The sequence below is a fragment of the Hippoglossus hippoglossus genome, chromosome 1, assembly GCF_009819705.1.
Source record: "Hippoglossus hippoglossus isolate fHipHip1 chromosome 1, fHipHip1.pri, whole genome shotgun sequence".
NCBI lineage: Eukaryota > Metazoa > Chordata > Actinopteri > Pleuronectiformes > Pleuronectidae > Hippoglossus > Hippoglossus hippoglossus.
In genome coordinates, this window is record NC_047151.1 from 2,848,601 (window position 1) to 2,867,184 (window position 18,584).

The 18,584-nt window shown below is 41.9% G+C and overlaps 1 protein-coding gene across 1 annotated transcript; it reads left to right on the forward strand.

Moving 5' to 3' along the window:
* Positions 1 to 5,332: 5,332 nt before the first annotated feature.
* Positions 5,333 to 7,428, forward strand: LOC117771176. The gene is made up of 3 exons (XM_034601272.1): positions 5,333 to 6,184; positions 6,357 to 7,339; positions 7,372 to 7,428. The coding sequence occupies exons 1-3, from the start codon at positions 5,333 to 5,335 to the stop codon at positions 7,403 to 7,405; spliced, it is 1,869 nt and encodes a 622-aa protein (XP_034457163.1). The 3' UTR covers positions 7,406 to 7,428.
* The last annotated feature ends 11,156 nt before the right edge of the window (positions 7,429 to 18,584 follow it).

Consider the following 18,584-nt stretch of genomic DNA (forward strand, 5'->3'; position numbering starts at 1 on the left):
TTCACAAAAGTTTGAAATAAGTATTTACTTGGTGCCGTCTAGTGTGTTTTTTTAGGCACATATTCAAGAAGAGTAAAGCTCAGCACAGTGTTCCTTATTCAGGCCTTTGTTGATGAAACAATTTGTTCCCTTAAAGTGGCCTTGAGTGCATCCCAGGAAATAAACATGTTAAAGCCTGAGTGATTATTTCTTAGTACAAAAAAAATCTGTTCTCTATAGAAGGCACAGTTAGTTGAAGTACATCGGTTTAAGCCTTACATTAATAGGCATGGAAATAGACAAAACCAATGGGAACGATCACTCAGTAAGACAGCAATGGATGCCCATGGGGTCAGATGTACAGTAACAGTAAAGGGAATGTTTTTATTGATTAGGATTGTAGTCCCACTACCTTTGGTAACAAAGGAAGAAACAGGATCTGACCAACCTACTCTCTTTTAAGTTGGTTTTGTTCAATCTCTGAAAATGTGTTTCTGTAAGTATGTGATATGCACAAAGTTTTTTTTTAATTGGTCTATTCAAGCCCTTGGGTTATTACTGGAATCAATGTACACACACATATATATATATATATATATACACACACACACACCCTCTCCTGCCATAACTTAGTACTAGGATGTAGGTGCTACACTGAAGTAAGGGTAAAGGTTTCAAGATCTACTCCCATTTGTGTTGTCTGGCCTAGTGGACAGTGCAGTCCTTGTCTTGCTACCAATGAAAACATACCCTGATGTTTCTGGGAGCTGCTGTTCCTCTGGGCTTGTGGGAGATAATGGGCCTCATTCACAAAATCTGCGCTTAAAACATGCATACGAATGTTTGATGCACAAATCTGGGATTCAGTAATATGCTCTTCCCTAAATTTGTTTGCAGAATACGAACAAATGTAGAACTTCCTCAGACCATGCGTACGGACAAATGAAGAAGGCCCGGCTGTCCTGGAAAATGTAAACACACACACTTTTAACTAAATGCATAATATATTAAATCTAAAAAAAAAAGTCTTTATTAGACAATAATTTACTTTACTAATGCATTGACCAAATGTATTAAATAACGATGAAATTGACGCCCTTTCATCCTCATCATTTATTGTCATAATTAAAATCTTTAACTATACCACTCGAGATAGTTTACTTAGTTTACAATACAGTATATAAGAATGTTCATATTTAAACGTTGCAGTTTTGGCTTTTGTTAAGTTTTTTATTGGCCTATAATTGACTGTATTCACCTGTAGTGTCTCCCCTTAAGTGCCGTGCATTAGCCTGTATGCCAGAACTTATTATATTAGCTAGTATCTCATGCGTGTACATTAGCAAGACACAAGTTAACTATATTTGTTTTTGTCTTTTGGCTAATTAGCTGTAAACTTGAACCACTGGTAGCTTAGTCCTTTGTTCATCACCACTCACCTCCACACAGGCAAAGTGTTTTTATGTTTGTTTGTTTGCTTGGTGCTGCTCATTTCCTTTTTTAGCTTTGTATTTAGGCTATACATATTTCAACATCTGCACTGTGCATCTGTCTCCTACGTCACCATAGACAGATATCCTCTCAGTGTAGTCCAAACTGCACTGCTCTTCAACTGTGAATCTGACTGTGCTTTGTTTCACAACAAAACACATCAGATGAAGTGTAATTGGGCGCCAGTTCAGAGATGACAGCATATGTAGCAGCTACCTGAACACAGTCCAGACCAGGCCAATGCTGGGGCTGGTCCGGTGGGGGATCTATACACCAGACTCCCACAGTACCAGCAGATGGCTGAGAGGCTGACCATGCATGGTGATTCAATCTGCTGCTATTATCCAAGGTCGGCCAACTTCCTCCCGCCAGCAGGTTGTCTCTGTCATCATGCACCCTCTCTACAAAACTACAGCAATCAGCCACAGCATTAAAGCCAGTTACCTGTTTTAATGCTGTGGCTGCTCTGATATATATTTTCTTTTAATGTTCAGCTCTGATGTTGTGTAGTGCTGCTGTGGGTGAAGAAATAGGAGAACTTCTGAGTCATGCTCACAATTTTGGGAATAGCACTTGATTGCAAATGAAAAGGCACTTGGGAGCCTAGCAACAAGGGGACTAGATGGGCTTCTTAATTCCTCCCAGAGATTTCCATATCTGTGTTTGGGAGGAAATGATGAATTTGAAATGTTGAAAGGAAGTCGAAATATGATTAAATGACACGTGCATAATGTGCAGTGGTGCTGCTTATGTATCCATTTCTTTGTGCATTGGTCTACTTAGTTCTGTATGTGTGTGTGTGTGTGTGTGTGTGTGTCTGCAAAGGTGGTGATTAAATTGGACAAAAATAACAGAAGAATACTTTATTTTCCTTCCAAGGAATACGCATTGGGTATCCTGGCAAAGCCAGTACACAGATATAAATCAATATTTGGGTAAACAAGTAAGTACAAACTCCCTCCTGTCAAGAAAAGGCCAGAAAACACAGGGCTGCAGAGGTTAGCCTTCAATTTCATTACTTCAGATCTGACTAGAGTGGAGATTCCCAGGGAGGGATCCACATATGATTCACACATAAGAGCAGCTAAACTGGAAATCTTCAGCAGCACATTCATCTCTGTGAGAGTCCGTAATGAGGACCAGCCACATATCACGGTTTAATCTTCCATGGTGCAGTTTCTATTAGAAGCCAGACAAAAGATGGTAGGTATGGAAAAAGAAAGGTCAGCTGATTATCTGGCTCATTGATTGTCAGATTTTCGACCTGAAGTTGCTCGTGTGATCCCACATCTGACTTTATGATCTGAAGGATCGTTTGCCCCATGTCAGGAGCTCACTGTGACAGCTGCTGATCACCCACAGGGAAGGTCGTCTGCTGGTACAAACGCAAGAGGGAGCGCATCCATACTCACAGAGCCAATGCACAGGGATGCAGAAATAGAACAGTCCCCACTACATGTCCTGTCTTTTACTGTATAGAGGCGGCTGTGGCTCAGCAGGTAGAGAGTACTGTCATACTGGGGTCAGTGGTTCGATCCCTGGCTCCTCCAGCAGGATGATGAACCCCTGCACTATGTGAATCTGTGTGAATGCGACTTGTACTGTAAGCACTTTGAGTGGGCGTTAAGACTGGAGAAAGTACAATATAAATACAGTCCATTTACCATTACTTGCCACAGTTCTTCCTTTTCCATCAACTTAGTCTGCTGCACAGTAGGAGTTAGTCCTCTCAGGGCAGATGCACTTACCTGGCAAAACTCTCTCTCTTATTTTTTTAAATGATTTTTGGACTTCTATATTCGTCTTCATGTTCTGCAGCTCAAACTCTAACCTTTCGTTCCTTTCCACACTGCTTTATTTTGGACTTCACCATGTTAAGCTCTGTGGATTTTTTTCTATCTGGAAAAAAACAAGATGGTCCCAATTCGTAAGTAGGTAACCGTGTGAAGCATGTAGTTTTATTCATAGCGGTGTGAAGAAATATGTGTATTGTCATATGTTTATATGTTCTCTATGATCTAATTTTTGTTGACATTCTAGAACTACAGAGATGATGCACTTTGAGTGTAACTTTAAATGGTGATATGAACAGCGTTTCTGACTGTTAACATGCTTTGCACAGGTAATGCCTGTTATTTAATGTGTAACACCAGCCTGGACCCAGCATTTCATTCTGAGCCTGGGAAGCGTCTCATTTATTTTCTTCTTATCTATATTTTTTGGATTGTACAGTATTTCTTTTTAAATAAAACCTTACATTGTGTTTTCTCTGGATTGTGAGCCAGTAGCACTGGATGTCTCCCCTTTAATTGCAGTACTGCTGAGCGCCTGTTATTCTGAATACCTTTTAAGATACGGCACATTGTTAAAGAGACATTTGGCCCTAATTATGTGGATGTCCACAAGAGCTGGCATTCTATGTAGCCCATTCAAATTATAACCACGTTGTCACTTATATTGACATAGAAACTGTCACAGTACTGCAAAAAAAAAAGTCCTGTTTCACAGAGCCAACATGTTCCTTTATGCTGTGGTCATTGTCCCACTAGCCCAGGTGGATTCGCTGACTGCTGGCCTATGTTCAAAGTCACATCAGCCTGTTGACAAAAGGTTTTCTGCTTATATGATGAATTTATAACCATGGCATTGTACAACTTTCATACATTTGAGTTTTTTGCCGTTGAGAACGGGCAAGAAAAACTGTGACTCTTAATGCTTGGCAGCACAGGCTACATTCATCAATCATAACAGCAGCAAATCCATTGTGTTGCGTTAAGTGTCAAAATGACCCACCACTTCGTTTAACAGCAGAGAAAACCCCATTTTTGACCCAGCAGTTCGTTTGCACTCAGAAAACACAATCAGAATCAGAATCAGAATTCTTTTTATTGCCAAGTATATTTACACATACAGGAAATTGCCTTGGTGTGGTTGGTGCATTTGGACATAAAAACAACAATCGGACATAAAACAACAATATATACAGAAAGAACAATAAGTTATGTTATGGGCACGTGCGGTGCTAAGGTGCAGTGATTGGTTCCGGGATAGTGCCAATAATATATGTTATAAATTATGTGCGGGGGGGGCAGAGTCACAGAGCATGACAATTTGAGATTAAGAGTGCTACTGATTGAACTCATACAAAACTAAAACTCGCTCTTGCAATGTATAGCTTGTCTCTTCCACAACCATATCTTAAGAGCAGTGGTTACTAAAGTCAGAGCAGAATGGGAGCAACATATGATCCCAGGGTCATCAAGACATCCTGTAGCCCATGCCCAGGACATCGGCCCAACATTCAACATGACAAGTTTGGAGGGTGTCTGTAAATATAGTTACAAAAGAATTAAGAAGATTGGCCTGCATTCATGGGGTTGCTTATTTTAGTGGGTGTGTACAGGTCTCAGGAAAGTTGAAGGGCAAGAAAGTCTTTCTCTCTTTTTTTTTTTAAGAATACGACAATAAGACCAACAGACAAACTGGTGGCCACATGAGAGGCCTGGGAGAATTGGCTGGAGCATCCGGCATAGCTCTTCAACCCTGAGCCTTGTAGGTGAGCAACTAGTTCAATTCAGAGGTTGATTTTAACTGTTGATTTTAACTGTCGGTAATTCCTTCATCATACTTTGTTTATGTAATTCTTATCTGATGTTGTTTACTGATCACTTTTCCTTTCCTGCAGTATACCCAGCATGCCAGTACGGCAATCAAGATATGGGTAGCCAGTGATGCACAATCCTAGAAGTCTACACATTCGTAACCCCACACATTCAAAGACAGGAGCGCTGATCAGTGGGGAGAATATTGTCTGCTCTACCTGACGCTGCAGCTGGAGTGGTTCAACAAAACTCTTAAAGCCATGCTAAGGAAGGCAGTCGGCCAAGATGGAAGAAACTGGGATCAGCTCATCCCCTACCTCCTGTTTGCGGTTAGGGAAGTCCCACAGTCCTCCACTGGGTTTTCGCCCTTTGACCTTCTGTATTCCCACAAACCCAGGGGACTGCTAGACATAGCCAAAGAGACCTGGGAGGAACAACCATGTCCCCATAGGACCATGATTGAACATGTGACGGCAATGAGCAACCGAATGGCCACCATATTTCCCATTGTGAAGGAGCACATGGAGAAAGCACAGAGAGATCAAAAGGCTGTGTATGACCGAACAGCCCAACCCAGGGAGTTCCAACCAGGGCACAGGGTCTTAGTTCTGGTGCCCACAGTAGAATGTAAATTCTTGGCCACCTGGCAAGGACCATACGAAGTCATGGAGAAGGTGGGGGAAGTTAATTATAAAGTACGACAACCCGGAAAGCGTAAAGGGGAGCAAATATACCATGTTAACCTCTTGAAGAAATGGCAGGACAGAGAGACATTGTTTACTGGCTGTCCCCCAAGGGAGCCAAAAGAATTAGCCCGGGAAGCAGTGCGTTTTGGCCCCGAACTTTCCCATCACCAGCTACAGCAAGCAAAGGAGCTGGTAGACCACAACCAAGATGTTTTCTCATCCCTCCCGGGCTGCACACACCTGGTGGAGCATGAAGTACGCACCCAGGCAGGAAAAACAGTAAACCAAAGGCTGTATCGGGTACCAGAGGCCCGCAGAAAAGTGATTGAGGAAGAGGTAAGCAAGATGTTGGAATTGAATGTGATTGAAGAGTCAAAGACTGCCTGGTCAAGCCCTATCGTCCTTGTGGCCAAGCCTGACAACACAGTACGTTTCTGTAATGACTTTAGAAAGCTGAATGCTGTGTCTGAATTTGATGCCTACCCCATGCCTCGTGTTGACGAGCTCATTGAAAGCCTGGGTAATGCCCGGTTCATAATTACTCTTGATCTTACAAAAGGCTATTGGCAGGTTCCGTTGGTGACCTCGGGTGGAGAAGGTCCTGGAGTCCATAAGAGAAGCAGGCTTGACGGCGAACCCCAAAAAATGCAAGCTGGCCTACAGTGAGACAAACTACCTGGGGTATACCATTGGCCGAGGCCTCGTCAAGCCGCAGGAGGCGAAACTTGCTGCCATCCAGAAGTGGCCAAAACCGTTGACAAAGAAGCAGGTGAGATCATTTTTAGGCCTTGCAAATTATTACAGACGATTCATTCCTGAGTTTGCTGGGATAGCTGCTCCACTCACAGAACTGACCACAAAGAAGCACTCGAGGATGGTGAAGTGGACCCCAGAAGCAGAAGAAGCATTTGGCAATCTCAAGAGGGCCTTATGTTCAAAACCAGTCCTCATGGCTCCCAACTTCAGTAAGGAGTTTGTGGTCCAGGCAGATGCCTCTGAGGTGGGGCTGGGTGCTGTCCTGTCCCAGATCCATGAGGGTGAGGAACATCCAGTTCTTTATTTGAGTCGTAAGTTGCTGCCAAGAGAGAGGAACTATGCCACGGTTGAGAAAGAAGGTTTAGCGATAAAGTGGGCCCTAGAAACACTCAGATACTATCTGTTGGGGAGGAGGTTCACTCTAGTAACGGATCATGCTCCATTACAGTGGATGGCCAAAAACAAAGAGTCTAACAGTAGGGTAACCAGGTGTTTTTTAGGGTTCCAACCTTTTAACTTCTCTGTCATTCACAGGCCCGGTCGTAGTCATGGAAACGCTGACGCACTATCCCGCCGTGATGCCTTTTGGTCCTCATTCACCCTACCGAGGACGTCAGGCCCGGGGGGAGGGATGTGTGGCATCACGAGAGGACGTGTGGTAGAGGGGCGTTATGTTCCTCTCCGGGTGTGGCTACCATGCCACAAGATGGCTGCCGGGAAAACTACATCTCCCAGAATGCACTACTCAGACAGGTGCAAATGCCTCAGCCCTCTGATTAAAGCTGGAGCTCAGGTGTGGGAGAGAGAGAGAACAAAGGAGTGGACACACACACACCAAGCGGGCGGCATCGTACGTGGCACAAACTTAGCTCGGCGTCTGGGGAACTTTGATTTGGCAACTACAGTTGGTAGGATACCAGTGAGGAGCAACTTTGTGGAGCATATGTTTTGCCTTGAAGAACTCTTATGTTTTGCTTCCTGAAAGACTTTGTGTTGGTGAATAAACCGGATTCTTCGTTTTGAAAGCACTTTTGCCTGCTCTGTCCTGTTGTGACGCACTGCCCTACACCCTGCTTATTGGTAAAACCTCTCATGATACCACAACATGTACACAGACTAAATTTGCATCAGCCTCTGGTTGAGGCTGCTCAGCTTTGTGTGGGGTGACAGTGACACCTTTTTCCAGGATGGATCAAGTGTGCTTGTGCCCCAGCATCAAGTGCATCATCACCTTGAAGGATGTGATGAATACCAACGTTTTTCCAATGCAGAGATGACACTTTAGCACTATCATTATTTCTAGCACTTCCTCCATATAGACTATAGCCAGCTATGAGATAGGAGTAGCTTGTCAATTCTTTGCCCTTTTTCATTTCCCTCACTGGTGTGAGACAGCTGCTGTTGAGCTGCTCTCCTGTTTGAACAAAGTACAAGAGGTACGTACAATCTGAAAAAGAAATCCAACTAACAAACTTAAATCCTCTGGCAACGTTGTCCACAATGTCTCTCAAGGATATGTCTTCAGAGCCTTTTTATTTAAAATACTCCACAGACAGAATTAGGGAATCTCTGAGGTGAAACATAGAAGTTATAACTTAGGCTAATGCTTGTGGGTTGAGTCCAAATTAAATGATACTTAATGGATACAGGATTTGGTTTACATAATCTATGACCTAATTAGCCAGCAACATTTACCCAAGATTAACTTCCATGTTTTGTTCCAGACAGTTCTTTTGGCCATAAGTCATTAGGCATTATCATTTCCTATATCTGACAAGATAAGCAAGTGAAAAGTGTAGGTAGGAAACAAGAAAGAAAAATCACAAGTCTTAAGGCTGTAGCGATAGTGCCACTTGACTCCAGGTCTCATTAGAATGTGATTATTCTGTGTGTCTGTATTCTGTGTTAACTCTTACTGTCTAGTTATGACTCAGTTTAAAATGGACAGTGCATCTGTCTGTCTGTCTGTCCTTCAGTTCATCTTGTTACAACCCGGGTTCAAGGCTGGACGAAAGAGGGAAGACCACACAAGCTTAAAGTAAAAATAAGTTTATTTGAAAAAATGAAAAGAAATTTAAATGTAGAAATCAAATTGCAAACTAAACCAAAGGCTGCAGAAGCCATGGGGAGAGGGAGACTGGCTGAATGTTATACCGCATCCATCCAGAACAATCTACGACCTGCATGTGGATGGAGAATCGTTTATGTTGATGTTCATGATAAATCACAAGTTCAATCTTATAAACATAAACAGACAAATAGCGCCTTGTAGTCAGTGCCCTAACAGTTCTTGTTAGGGCACTGACTGACTTGAAGTCGTCTTCTTCTACATCCTCGACCACAGCAATGACTGGCAACTGAACCAAACCCTTGAACCAAAACTTGCCCACAAGATCATTTTGTTGATCATTATTTTTATTTCACCACGACATACTGATCTCCAGAAATCAAAAGCACAATGTTTCTTTGTTGTTGCTACAATAGTTTATATCCAGCTGAATTAAAGCTTCTTTTTTTTTTTAAGTTGTGAACTTAGGTCTGAAGTTTGTGTAGATGCTTAACAAACCTCTGAAATAGCCAGCATGCAATGTATGAAAAATAACACCAGTTAAGTAAATCCTTCAAACTTATATATCAGCCACACACATGAAGAGTAATAAAGACATTTTAAAAGTTGTCTTTACTGCAGATAAACACAACATTTTCTAACTTGACTCTCCACCATAGACTGTTGATTTAAAGCTCTGCACACAACATCCAGCACCCGAACAATAAAAAGTGACAGTATATTGTAGAACTGTTTGAGGAGGACTCACCAATGACAAGGAATAATTCTGAAGTAGCTCAAGATTATTAACACAGGCCAAGCAAGTGGTCAATTCCAAACACAAAGGTTTTGGTTTTGTCAGGGAATGTGAATGAAAAACAGTGATATAACTAAAGTTACCAAAATACACCAGCTCAGCCTTTAAACCCTGTTGGAGGACAAAGCCTGTCTGAAAGGTACTGATAGTTACGCATGACAAGTCTAGCTCCACTCACAAGTGCAGGTAACTGCTGCCACCTTCGCACTGCCAGTGGTCATCGAAGAGTTACTGAGCTGTGGCCCCTATTACGGAGGATGCCCCTCATGTTTGAGCAGGGCCCTGGTGGTATGCACTGGACAGATTTCAATGCAGAGATGAGCGGCTTAACACTCTACAGATGATCCCAAGATAACAAAGTAGAGAATTATCATCTGGAACTATCATTTTCTATTAGTTTAAAGTTTAAGATCCAGTTTTCAAACACATTATCTGGCACTGTGAGCCACTCTGGCATCAACACCAAAATGTGACCAAACAGAAGAGCGGTGAAACTCGCTGCAGCTTAGTGACGTGGTGTCTGTTGGCAGTGAAGGGCAGCAGAAGAACAAGAGCTGCCATTTGGCTCCACCTGGCAGCGCCCAGCAGCTCTGTGCTGGTACAGATGGCAGGCACTGGTGTTGTATTGCTGTTTCATTCAGGTGCCGTTTTATTTAAGTATATTCTGGATAAGAGGCTAAACAGAGACAACGAGAGACAGAAAGAGAGACATCCACTCCACAGAGGAGCTCTTACAACCAGGTGTATATATATATGTGAGTATTGCAGGTTGCAGCCACACATATAGACTACTTAGCCATACATGCGCTGATTATCTTTTATCTGAAATGATTGTTTGCATGGACACCAATATTCCCACTATTGACCTTATTCACAATACGATATTTCAATTATTGTGTTTACATAAATTGCTAATGGAATATTCATATTCCCATTTACATGTTACAGAGCAAAGTCAGATTATGTCTTACATCTTTACATCCACTATGACATTACCTCAGACTTTAAAGTTAAAGTTTTAAAACCCTAACTTTAAATAGTTTGATGTAAAATGCTAGAGTATACCACTTTTGGCCATTTTCTTTCTCATTTTGCAAAAGCTACAACTCCCTTTTATTGTTCTTGTTTGCACCCAGGGCATACGTCATCAAGCAGTTGGTAACTACTGTTTGTATCAATGCTTTAAAACACTATGAAAACTAATGTGATCAAGATGTATACATTATATTACATAATGTGACTCAGGTCAGAATTATTTCTTATTCCGAGTATGATCTTATTTTGGTCAAGGTAATAAGAAAATGCTCTTTTACATTTCAGTGTCTTTTTCAGACTATTAGACTATTGTAATATTGGTGTCCATGTAAACGTAGTTAGTGTTGAACCTGATGAACCTGCTGCTATGCTCCTTTGGGTCTTTAGGGACAAATAATCTACAGTATACATTGTCATTGTGGGTGGAGGACTGGTGGCTCCCTTTGACCTCCCACCACTACAACTATGGATACATAACATAACTGTAGTTAAATAACAAGTTTAGAGTCACTATAGTATCCATATTATTATTGTCATTATTATTAATATTAATAATAATATTCAGATGAAATGCTGTCTGTAAAGTTGTAACACAGTGGACCCCCATAATTCAGATGTAAAACCTTATCATCCAAGTTATAGCATTACAAATGAGTTTCCCGTCAATGAGTTTGTTTATTTGTCAGTTATTGTGGAAATTAGTCATTTTTAGAATTTAGAATTATAAAAATCACTATTGTAGCCAACATCCTCTGCTACACTGGAGCTTTTTGTTGGCTTTGATGTGGATGTGCCAATAAAAATTAAACTAATTTTACTTTATCATTTCAATGTATGCAAACATCCATTAGACTGTTTACCATGTGATATTTTATTACTAGTAGGAAAACATTGCAAGGGCCAACAACGCAAATAATAGGGTAATAATTTGAAGGATTACAAATGATGGAGCCAGCTTTTCTAAAATTCAGAAAAACACATTCTTCATTTTTAGCTTACTGGAGGACCAAACAATGATTACTCCATATTAGCATTGGAATTGCCTGGATGCAATCTTGTTTTCGCGAAAGCCTTGCCAACAGTGCCAGGGGTCAACATTTATTTAAGCTTGGTAATGCATTAAGAATCGAAGGATTTAGCTCAGAAGTCTCCACCTCTGGGCACGCGGGCAGCCTTTACATTCAACATGCCTTATAAAGTGATGCGCTGCTAACTACACATACTTGACCACCTTTTCTGTGCAAATCTACTTCCACACATCACATTGTTCATTCTTCCAGGAGTAATACTGAGTTTGCTAATGACCATACCCTGAGACCACCCGAAGCATCAACTTTTTTTTAATTCATTTTTCCCAGCATTCACCAAAATGTTTTCACCATGACTGAAGTAGAAGCTTGAAACATTTTTTATGAGGGAAGGAAAAAGAGTAAGAGACTGGAGGGGGGATTTTTACAACATCCCTAATGTGTGTTGCAAATGGAGGCACCATAACTCTTTATGGCCGAGCTCTTAATTAGGTGATAGTGGTGGAGGTGGTGGTGCAGCGGGCCTAATTATTCATTTAAGTGAACTGGCCCGAACTCACAACTGGTCTGTGAGGGAGAAATGATTTATGGGAGCCCTGAAAAGCCCTCTGCGGGATGGGTGGTGGAAGCAAGTGGAAAGGCAGAGCTGCTGGACGTGATGGCCGTGGCACTGTGAGGACAACAGAAGGCGAAGACAGACAGAGAGGGGGATGGGGGAAAAGAAAACAGGCACTTTGGGGCTGTTGGGAAATACTGCTGCTTTAACATCCACAACAGCACTACACCCATCCTGTTTCTACTGTGCCTTTGGTCACAGATTCTAGGATAGGAAAAACCGACAAAGTGAAAGAGTGAGAGACAGGGGGTGTGTGAGGAGAGAGGTGGGACAGAGAGGAGAGAACAAGACAGACAGAGACAGAAGTGGAAAACATGGACTATGACAGAAATAAAGATGAACGCCAAGAAGAAAACAAGAAAAAAAACGGTGTTTGCTTGACAGCGCGATAGACACTGGGATGGAGAAAGATAAAACAGTGGGAGAAAGATGAAAGTCAGTGAAGACCTTGAGCTTTTTGTTCCGCCCTCTGATGCTACTCTGGCACTGCTGGAGCTGCTCGGCTGCCTCTGGATCCTGCAGCAGCACCAAAGTGCGCCTCAGCCCCGCACACGCTTTCTCCAGCAAGGAGTGGGAGGGCTGCAGAGTGAGATAGATAAAATGAGTTAGTGAGTCAACAGCACAGAGCAGTGTTTTTATTTTTAAAAGTGCCAAACATCCACTGGCAGCTGTACTATCAGACTCAAACATTTAACCCATCTGTTTTAGAACTAACTAAAGATATTATGTGAAAACAGACAGGGCACTGCAGTTCCAGGGCATGAATACAAGCAGCATTATCACTGCAAAAGACACCAACAAACATGTACTTATCTGTATTCGTTTTGGAAACAATGGGGCCGTGTTCTACGAAACAATTATTATTATTTGTACTACTACTATTAGTATTTTAACGGGGGCCGCTATCATTGATAACATCATTACATCTCTAAGTATCACACTATTTTCATTATAACAACCAGTCCGACAGACCTTAAACGTGACGGCTCCAACATCATCTCTAATGATGCATGTTGAAGATGTGTAGATATAGAGACAGTTTACAATGTAGTACCCATCCATCCATCCATCCAGTGAGTGAGTAAGTCATGAAGAGAGAAAGAGACAGGGTGTGTGTGAGTGTGTGTAGGACTAGAGGTGAGGATCATTGTTTGTTGATGAAAGACATTTCCATAATAACTGAGAACACATTAGCGACTGAATACCAAATTTAACTATTTAAGCAATGCTGGATACTTTTTATCTCACCTCCATACTTCATGGTTCTGATTATGGAACTTGTAATGTAGTAGTTAACAACCCTACGGTGGCCGAGACGTTTCACACAAGAGCATCAACAGCAAACGAATGAAAAAGTGACGACACCACTACAAAAGTATGTATTCAAGACTTTTTAAGGCTTAAAATTCAGATGATTAAATCATGATGATTTAGATCTTTATATACTGTTTAAGACACAGAAACTTTGAAGTGGAATCAATGGATGATCAAAGGGTCAAATTAATTCCTTTTGTAAATTTTTGTGAAATATCCCCTGGTCCCCGATGATAATTACCCAGATGCCGCTAATATTAAACTAAATACTGTGATCCAGGACAGACTTGATACCTTGGCACCATCCTCCAAACTCTTACAATACTTCCTCACTACAGTCCCATGCACCTGATTTCAATACACCTTGACAGGCCTGCCGTGCCAATTTATTCTACCTATATGATTCGACAATATAGCTGTTTGGGGGAGGAGTTTAGCGGACAATCAATTAGCTGGTGTCAATTGCAAGCTTTTAAAAGACAGATATACTCCTTTTAAGTATCACCAACAATTAAAACATATCTTTGCAGACTGTAAGGGACAAGGACTGCCTCCTAAATCAAAGCCACTTGCTATTAAAAGTGTAATCAGGCACACTGTGGTGGGACCGCAGGCCTGGTTTGACCCCATCAAGTCTTAATGAGGTCCACTGAGTCGTTAACCTGCACATTTAAATAACATGCATCAATATTAATAGGTTATTAATGACTCAGAGCAATTATATATACAGTGGAGTGGACAATGAGTGCCAGTCATACTCAGAAAGAACAAGTGAAGGATAGAAAGACAGTGATATTCAAAAGTGTGTGTGCTGGTTTCAGTGGTTCAAAGCCATTATACAAGTGAAATTGACAGCGTTTTACATTTATTGAGTCGGTGGACATCTAGTCTATCCATGCAGCATTTCCAAACCACTAATCCGGGAATTTTAGAGTTTCTTTTCTGAAGAGAAATACTGTTTAATATATCGTCTAGGTCTTTTTACTTTATTTTATTTAGTGTTACTTTAAATAAAAAGATGCACTTCCTGAAGATGCCTCACATGTAAATCCTCGCAGCAAAGGGAGGGTTCTGCTTGGAGGTCTTCTCAGCTCCTGATACCTGCGCAACAGTCGGCCACAAGTGGCAGCGATGAGCCCATTCTGCATATTTTATCCTAACCGCATACTACGTGGTATTTTTTTTAAACAGTCTGTGTTAGTTATTAAGAGGGAAGACTTCATGTGGGAGGAGTAACTTGTGAGGTTAACAAATGCACGAATAACTTTCCCACCTCAGATAAGGAGCGACACTCAGCCAAGTGTTCTGTCTTTGTTTGGGTCTATTCGGGGTGACTGGATTTTTACTCTGTTCTAATTATCGCCTGATCTAATTCAGGCTGGCACTGACTGTCCTTGGACGCCTTTAGGACTTAGTATACTTAGTATATATATATATATATAAAAATGACGGGATGACGCCAGTTTTATATATGTTTTTGCTAATTCTGAGCTAATTCTTTCGGTCAATATTGAGTTGTATCGGTCATATGACTGAGTGGTATCAACCCTCTTCTTCTTGTGCATTTTAGAACTACTTTCATGCATTACACTTGTGCATACCATATTTGAGCTGATAAAAACTTAGTTGAAGTGCAGTTCAGTACAAACACACCTTCTCCTAAGGCTCAGTAAAATCCCCGTGTGCGCTCACCAACACTGGGATGGTTGCTGAAACAATTGTCCTCCAGTGAGCCAGATCGCTTCTGCTCCTGTAACACGTGGTTGCACACACAGTGCATCAACCCAGTTCCAGAACCATTCAAGATGCATCTTAGATGTTTACCAAAGCTTGTCTCTATCATAATCAATTGAAATTCATTGTTTTGTTGAACAGATGCGAGCTTGGCCTCAATGCTATGCTCAGTTTTTGAGGGAGAATACTTCTGAAAAAGTAAAATAACGTCTCAGAGGTCTGTTTCAAATAAAGGCTTGGCCTCGTTCTGCTGCCGAGGTAAATGTGCCCCAGATACAATTTGAGAATTTACTGTATATGTCGACTCCTTTTCCTGCAGGGCACCACCAGATAGACGGTGACGGCGAGGTGAAGGATCTCCACTTTGAGTAAACTCATAAACTCAGGACTGGAGGGCAAACAGCAGTGAGCCCATTCATATGCAGTCCCTGCTCACACACATCTATGCTGGCAGCTGTGAAAATAGCCTGGTCTTTCTGCGAGTGCATGTGTGCGCAAGTTTGTGTCTTCGCAAACACGGGGGTGAGTGACAGAGTTGCTCGGATCAGACCGGCCCAAGCCCAGAAGGTCCTAGAGGGAGGATGGGGTGGGAGTCTCCACAGAGACAGAGAGCAAGCAGCACACAAATCCCAAAACGTGATCCCAGGCAAAGGCTTAATCCTTTCATATGAGGCCTCTTTTCATATTGTGAGTGACAGACGCATGTGTGAACACCTTCTGTAAGCAAATGTTTATTGACAAGTTGCAAATCTGCAACATCAAAGCTTAAATATTTGAGCGAAGCAGCACATTGCAAAGTCGAAGAAAACAAATCTAAGTCAGACTTTATTTATTTTAAAGCACATTCCAAAACTGATGTTACAAAGTGCTTCGTAAACAAAAGGAGCAACAGTGATGTAATATAAGACACAATCAAATCAGACGTGTGCATAAAAGCAGGACAGACGAGTCTCACAGTAAAAGCAGCAAAGGGCTGACGTACAAATATGAGTTGGGCTCCACCACCGGTGTTTGCAGATAGCATTCTCAGAGAGAAGCTGCTCCTTAGCATTCAGCAGCAAACACACACTCGCCTCTGGGTTCAGCTTTCAAGAGCCAAAAACACCAACTGTATGAGGTCCAAAGAGACATTGCCGCTTTAAAGGGATCCCCCACTAATAAAAAAACAAAATTCTATAATATATATAGAGAGAGTTTAAAGAATAGTCACTATTATTTTTGAGTTACAAAGGTGGCTAATTCCCTGCAAACAAACAACCATAAAGAGCAGTAAAAGACGTGTTTACTGTGAGATTGGACAATCCAAATTTGTTTGTCCCCGTAGAAAAGGATAACAGACATTTACATTTACATTTTTCATTTAGCTGACGCTTTTATCCAAAGCGACAGACAATGGAAGGGGAAGAAAGTGCCGATAATAATATATTTATACCCACAGTTTACATCTGCTAAATCCCAGTAATCAGACAATCAGGGATGTTGTGATATCGCAATCACAACATCAACAGACTGCATGTTAAGATGGATGACATGTCTCCAAATCCTAGCACCATCCAGAAAGGATAGCTAAAGCTGCCACCTTGTGCCGTCATTTGTAGCCAGAGTCTGGGCAGTAGCGATCAGGCGATGGAACTGCGGTATCAAGGTCCTGCCAATACACACGTTTGACCAATCACGAGTCAGTCTCAGCTGTCTATCACGACGTTTGACCCCGTTTGTATGGCACCAAATAAGTAATGAAAACCATAGACAGAAACTATGTTTGAGAAACATTCATTTGACGTGTGCTTAGATTGTTTAGTTTGGCCCAAGTCCCAGCTGCTAACATTGAATAGTCATGGTTTATGACTGCAGTCAACCACCAGGGGGCATTTAAGACACTTTGGTTTCTCTTTTTTGAAGCATTCAGGTGGTCTATCTTTATTATCAGGTTATAGCAATAACAATCCCCGTGAATTCTACACAACCATACATTTTTTGTTCAACCATTGCAACTCTTCCCACATTTGACCATCAGAGAAGCTCCCTGAACAAAATGCTGAGCCATTTCAGATAATACATGTCCTTCAAGTTACCTCATTTTGAGAAAAACACAATAGTTTCCCAGGAAAAGAATTGGCTCCATTATCTTCCCCCTTTCTTTTTTATTCTGAAACGAGAACACACCGAATGAAGAGGATGATTCATTTTCATCTCTGTTGCCTAATTGTTTGAAGTTTCAATTTTTAAGTAAGATAGCAGGGGTGGCTGGAGCCGATCCAAGCTATTACCGGGCGAGATGCGGGGTTCACCCTGGACAGTGTGTCACTCGGCCAATATAGAGACAAGCAACAAGTCACACCTACGACACCACATTGTCAAATTAACCTAACCACAATCTGCCCGTTTGGACTGTGGGAGCAGGCTGGAGTACCTGGAGAGACAAGAGGAAAACATGTAAACTCCACACAGAAAGGCCCCAAAGCATGCTGGGTTTCGAACCGGGAGGCTACCTACTAATGACAGGCTGTGCTAACCACTGTACCAAAGGGCCGCCAAAAAATATTTGCTCTAACTTTCACATTTCTGTAGTAACAGCGTAACAGGATAAACAAACTGTATATCATTACATTACAGTATTATACTTGGTCTACTGGTTTCCTTTCCTCCTCTTCTTCAGCTCAGTTTTCAAAATGTATATGTCCTGGTGGGGTAGGGAGCAGAGATAGAGAACCAGAGACCAAATGGACTCTTTGCCATCATTATTATTTCCTGCCGCTCCCGTGTCTTGATTTACTCCACGTAAAATAAATGACTCTGAGTCGCTCGTTGCTTCCAGAGCAACTGCAGGAAAATGAGTTAGAATCCTCTCCTTTGGCTCAGCTCACTCGCTCGCCCCTTCACACCAGCCGAGAGGTTTATAAGCTAAAAAACAAAAGAGGACAAAGAAACAGGAGTGGCACCTGAAACAGCCCAGGCGTGCACTATTAAAAGACCGCTCACAGGTATATTGTACCTCCACTGTGATTCAGCATCATTATGGACATATAGCCTGACAAAACATGCTGTGAGAGCGATTTGTCTGCATAGGGGTGCTGAGGCATTGCGAGCTAAGTGGCAGTGATCAATGTGCATGTTATCACGTCAAGGCTGCCCTGTATGAATGGCACAGTTATTCCGGGCACAATGATCTGCTCTAAACTGAGGGTGTACGAAATCCTGAGTTGTCACACTGTCAAAAACGAGCCGGTTTTCACTATTAAATTCATAAACGGACTGACCTACAAGGGGAGGGGGTTTATAAACTGCCAGTCTACTGACTGCCACAGAAATGTTTATTGCTGCACTGTAAATTAGCGAGACACAAACAAATGAGATCTCAATATGAGAGAGGTAAATATGGTGGGGGACTAAAGGACTGACAAAACCAATCACAATTATGGCTGTTTATAATCAGCGTAATGCATCAGGAATGCCCCCGCACAACCGGCAGGGGGCTG

Bases quoted from the DNA above. Each gene is read 5' to 3' on its own strand.
- LOC117771176 (XM_034601272.1), top strand. From the start codon at position 5,333: ATGCTAAGGAAGGCAGTCGGCCAAGATGGAAGAAACTGGGATCAGCTC. The intron at 6,185-6,356 runs GTACGTTTCTGT...CGGGTGGAGAAG, and splicing joins TGGCCAAGCCTGACAACACA to GTCCTGGAGTCCATAAGAGA. The intron at 7,340-7,371 runs ACACACACACCA...GCATCGTACGTG, and splicing joins GAGAGAACAAAGGAGTGGAC to GCACAAACTTAGCTCGGCGT.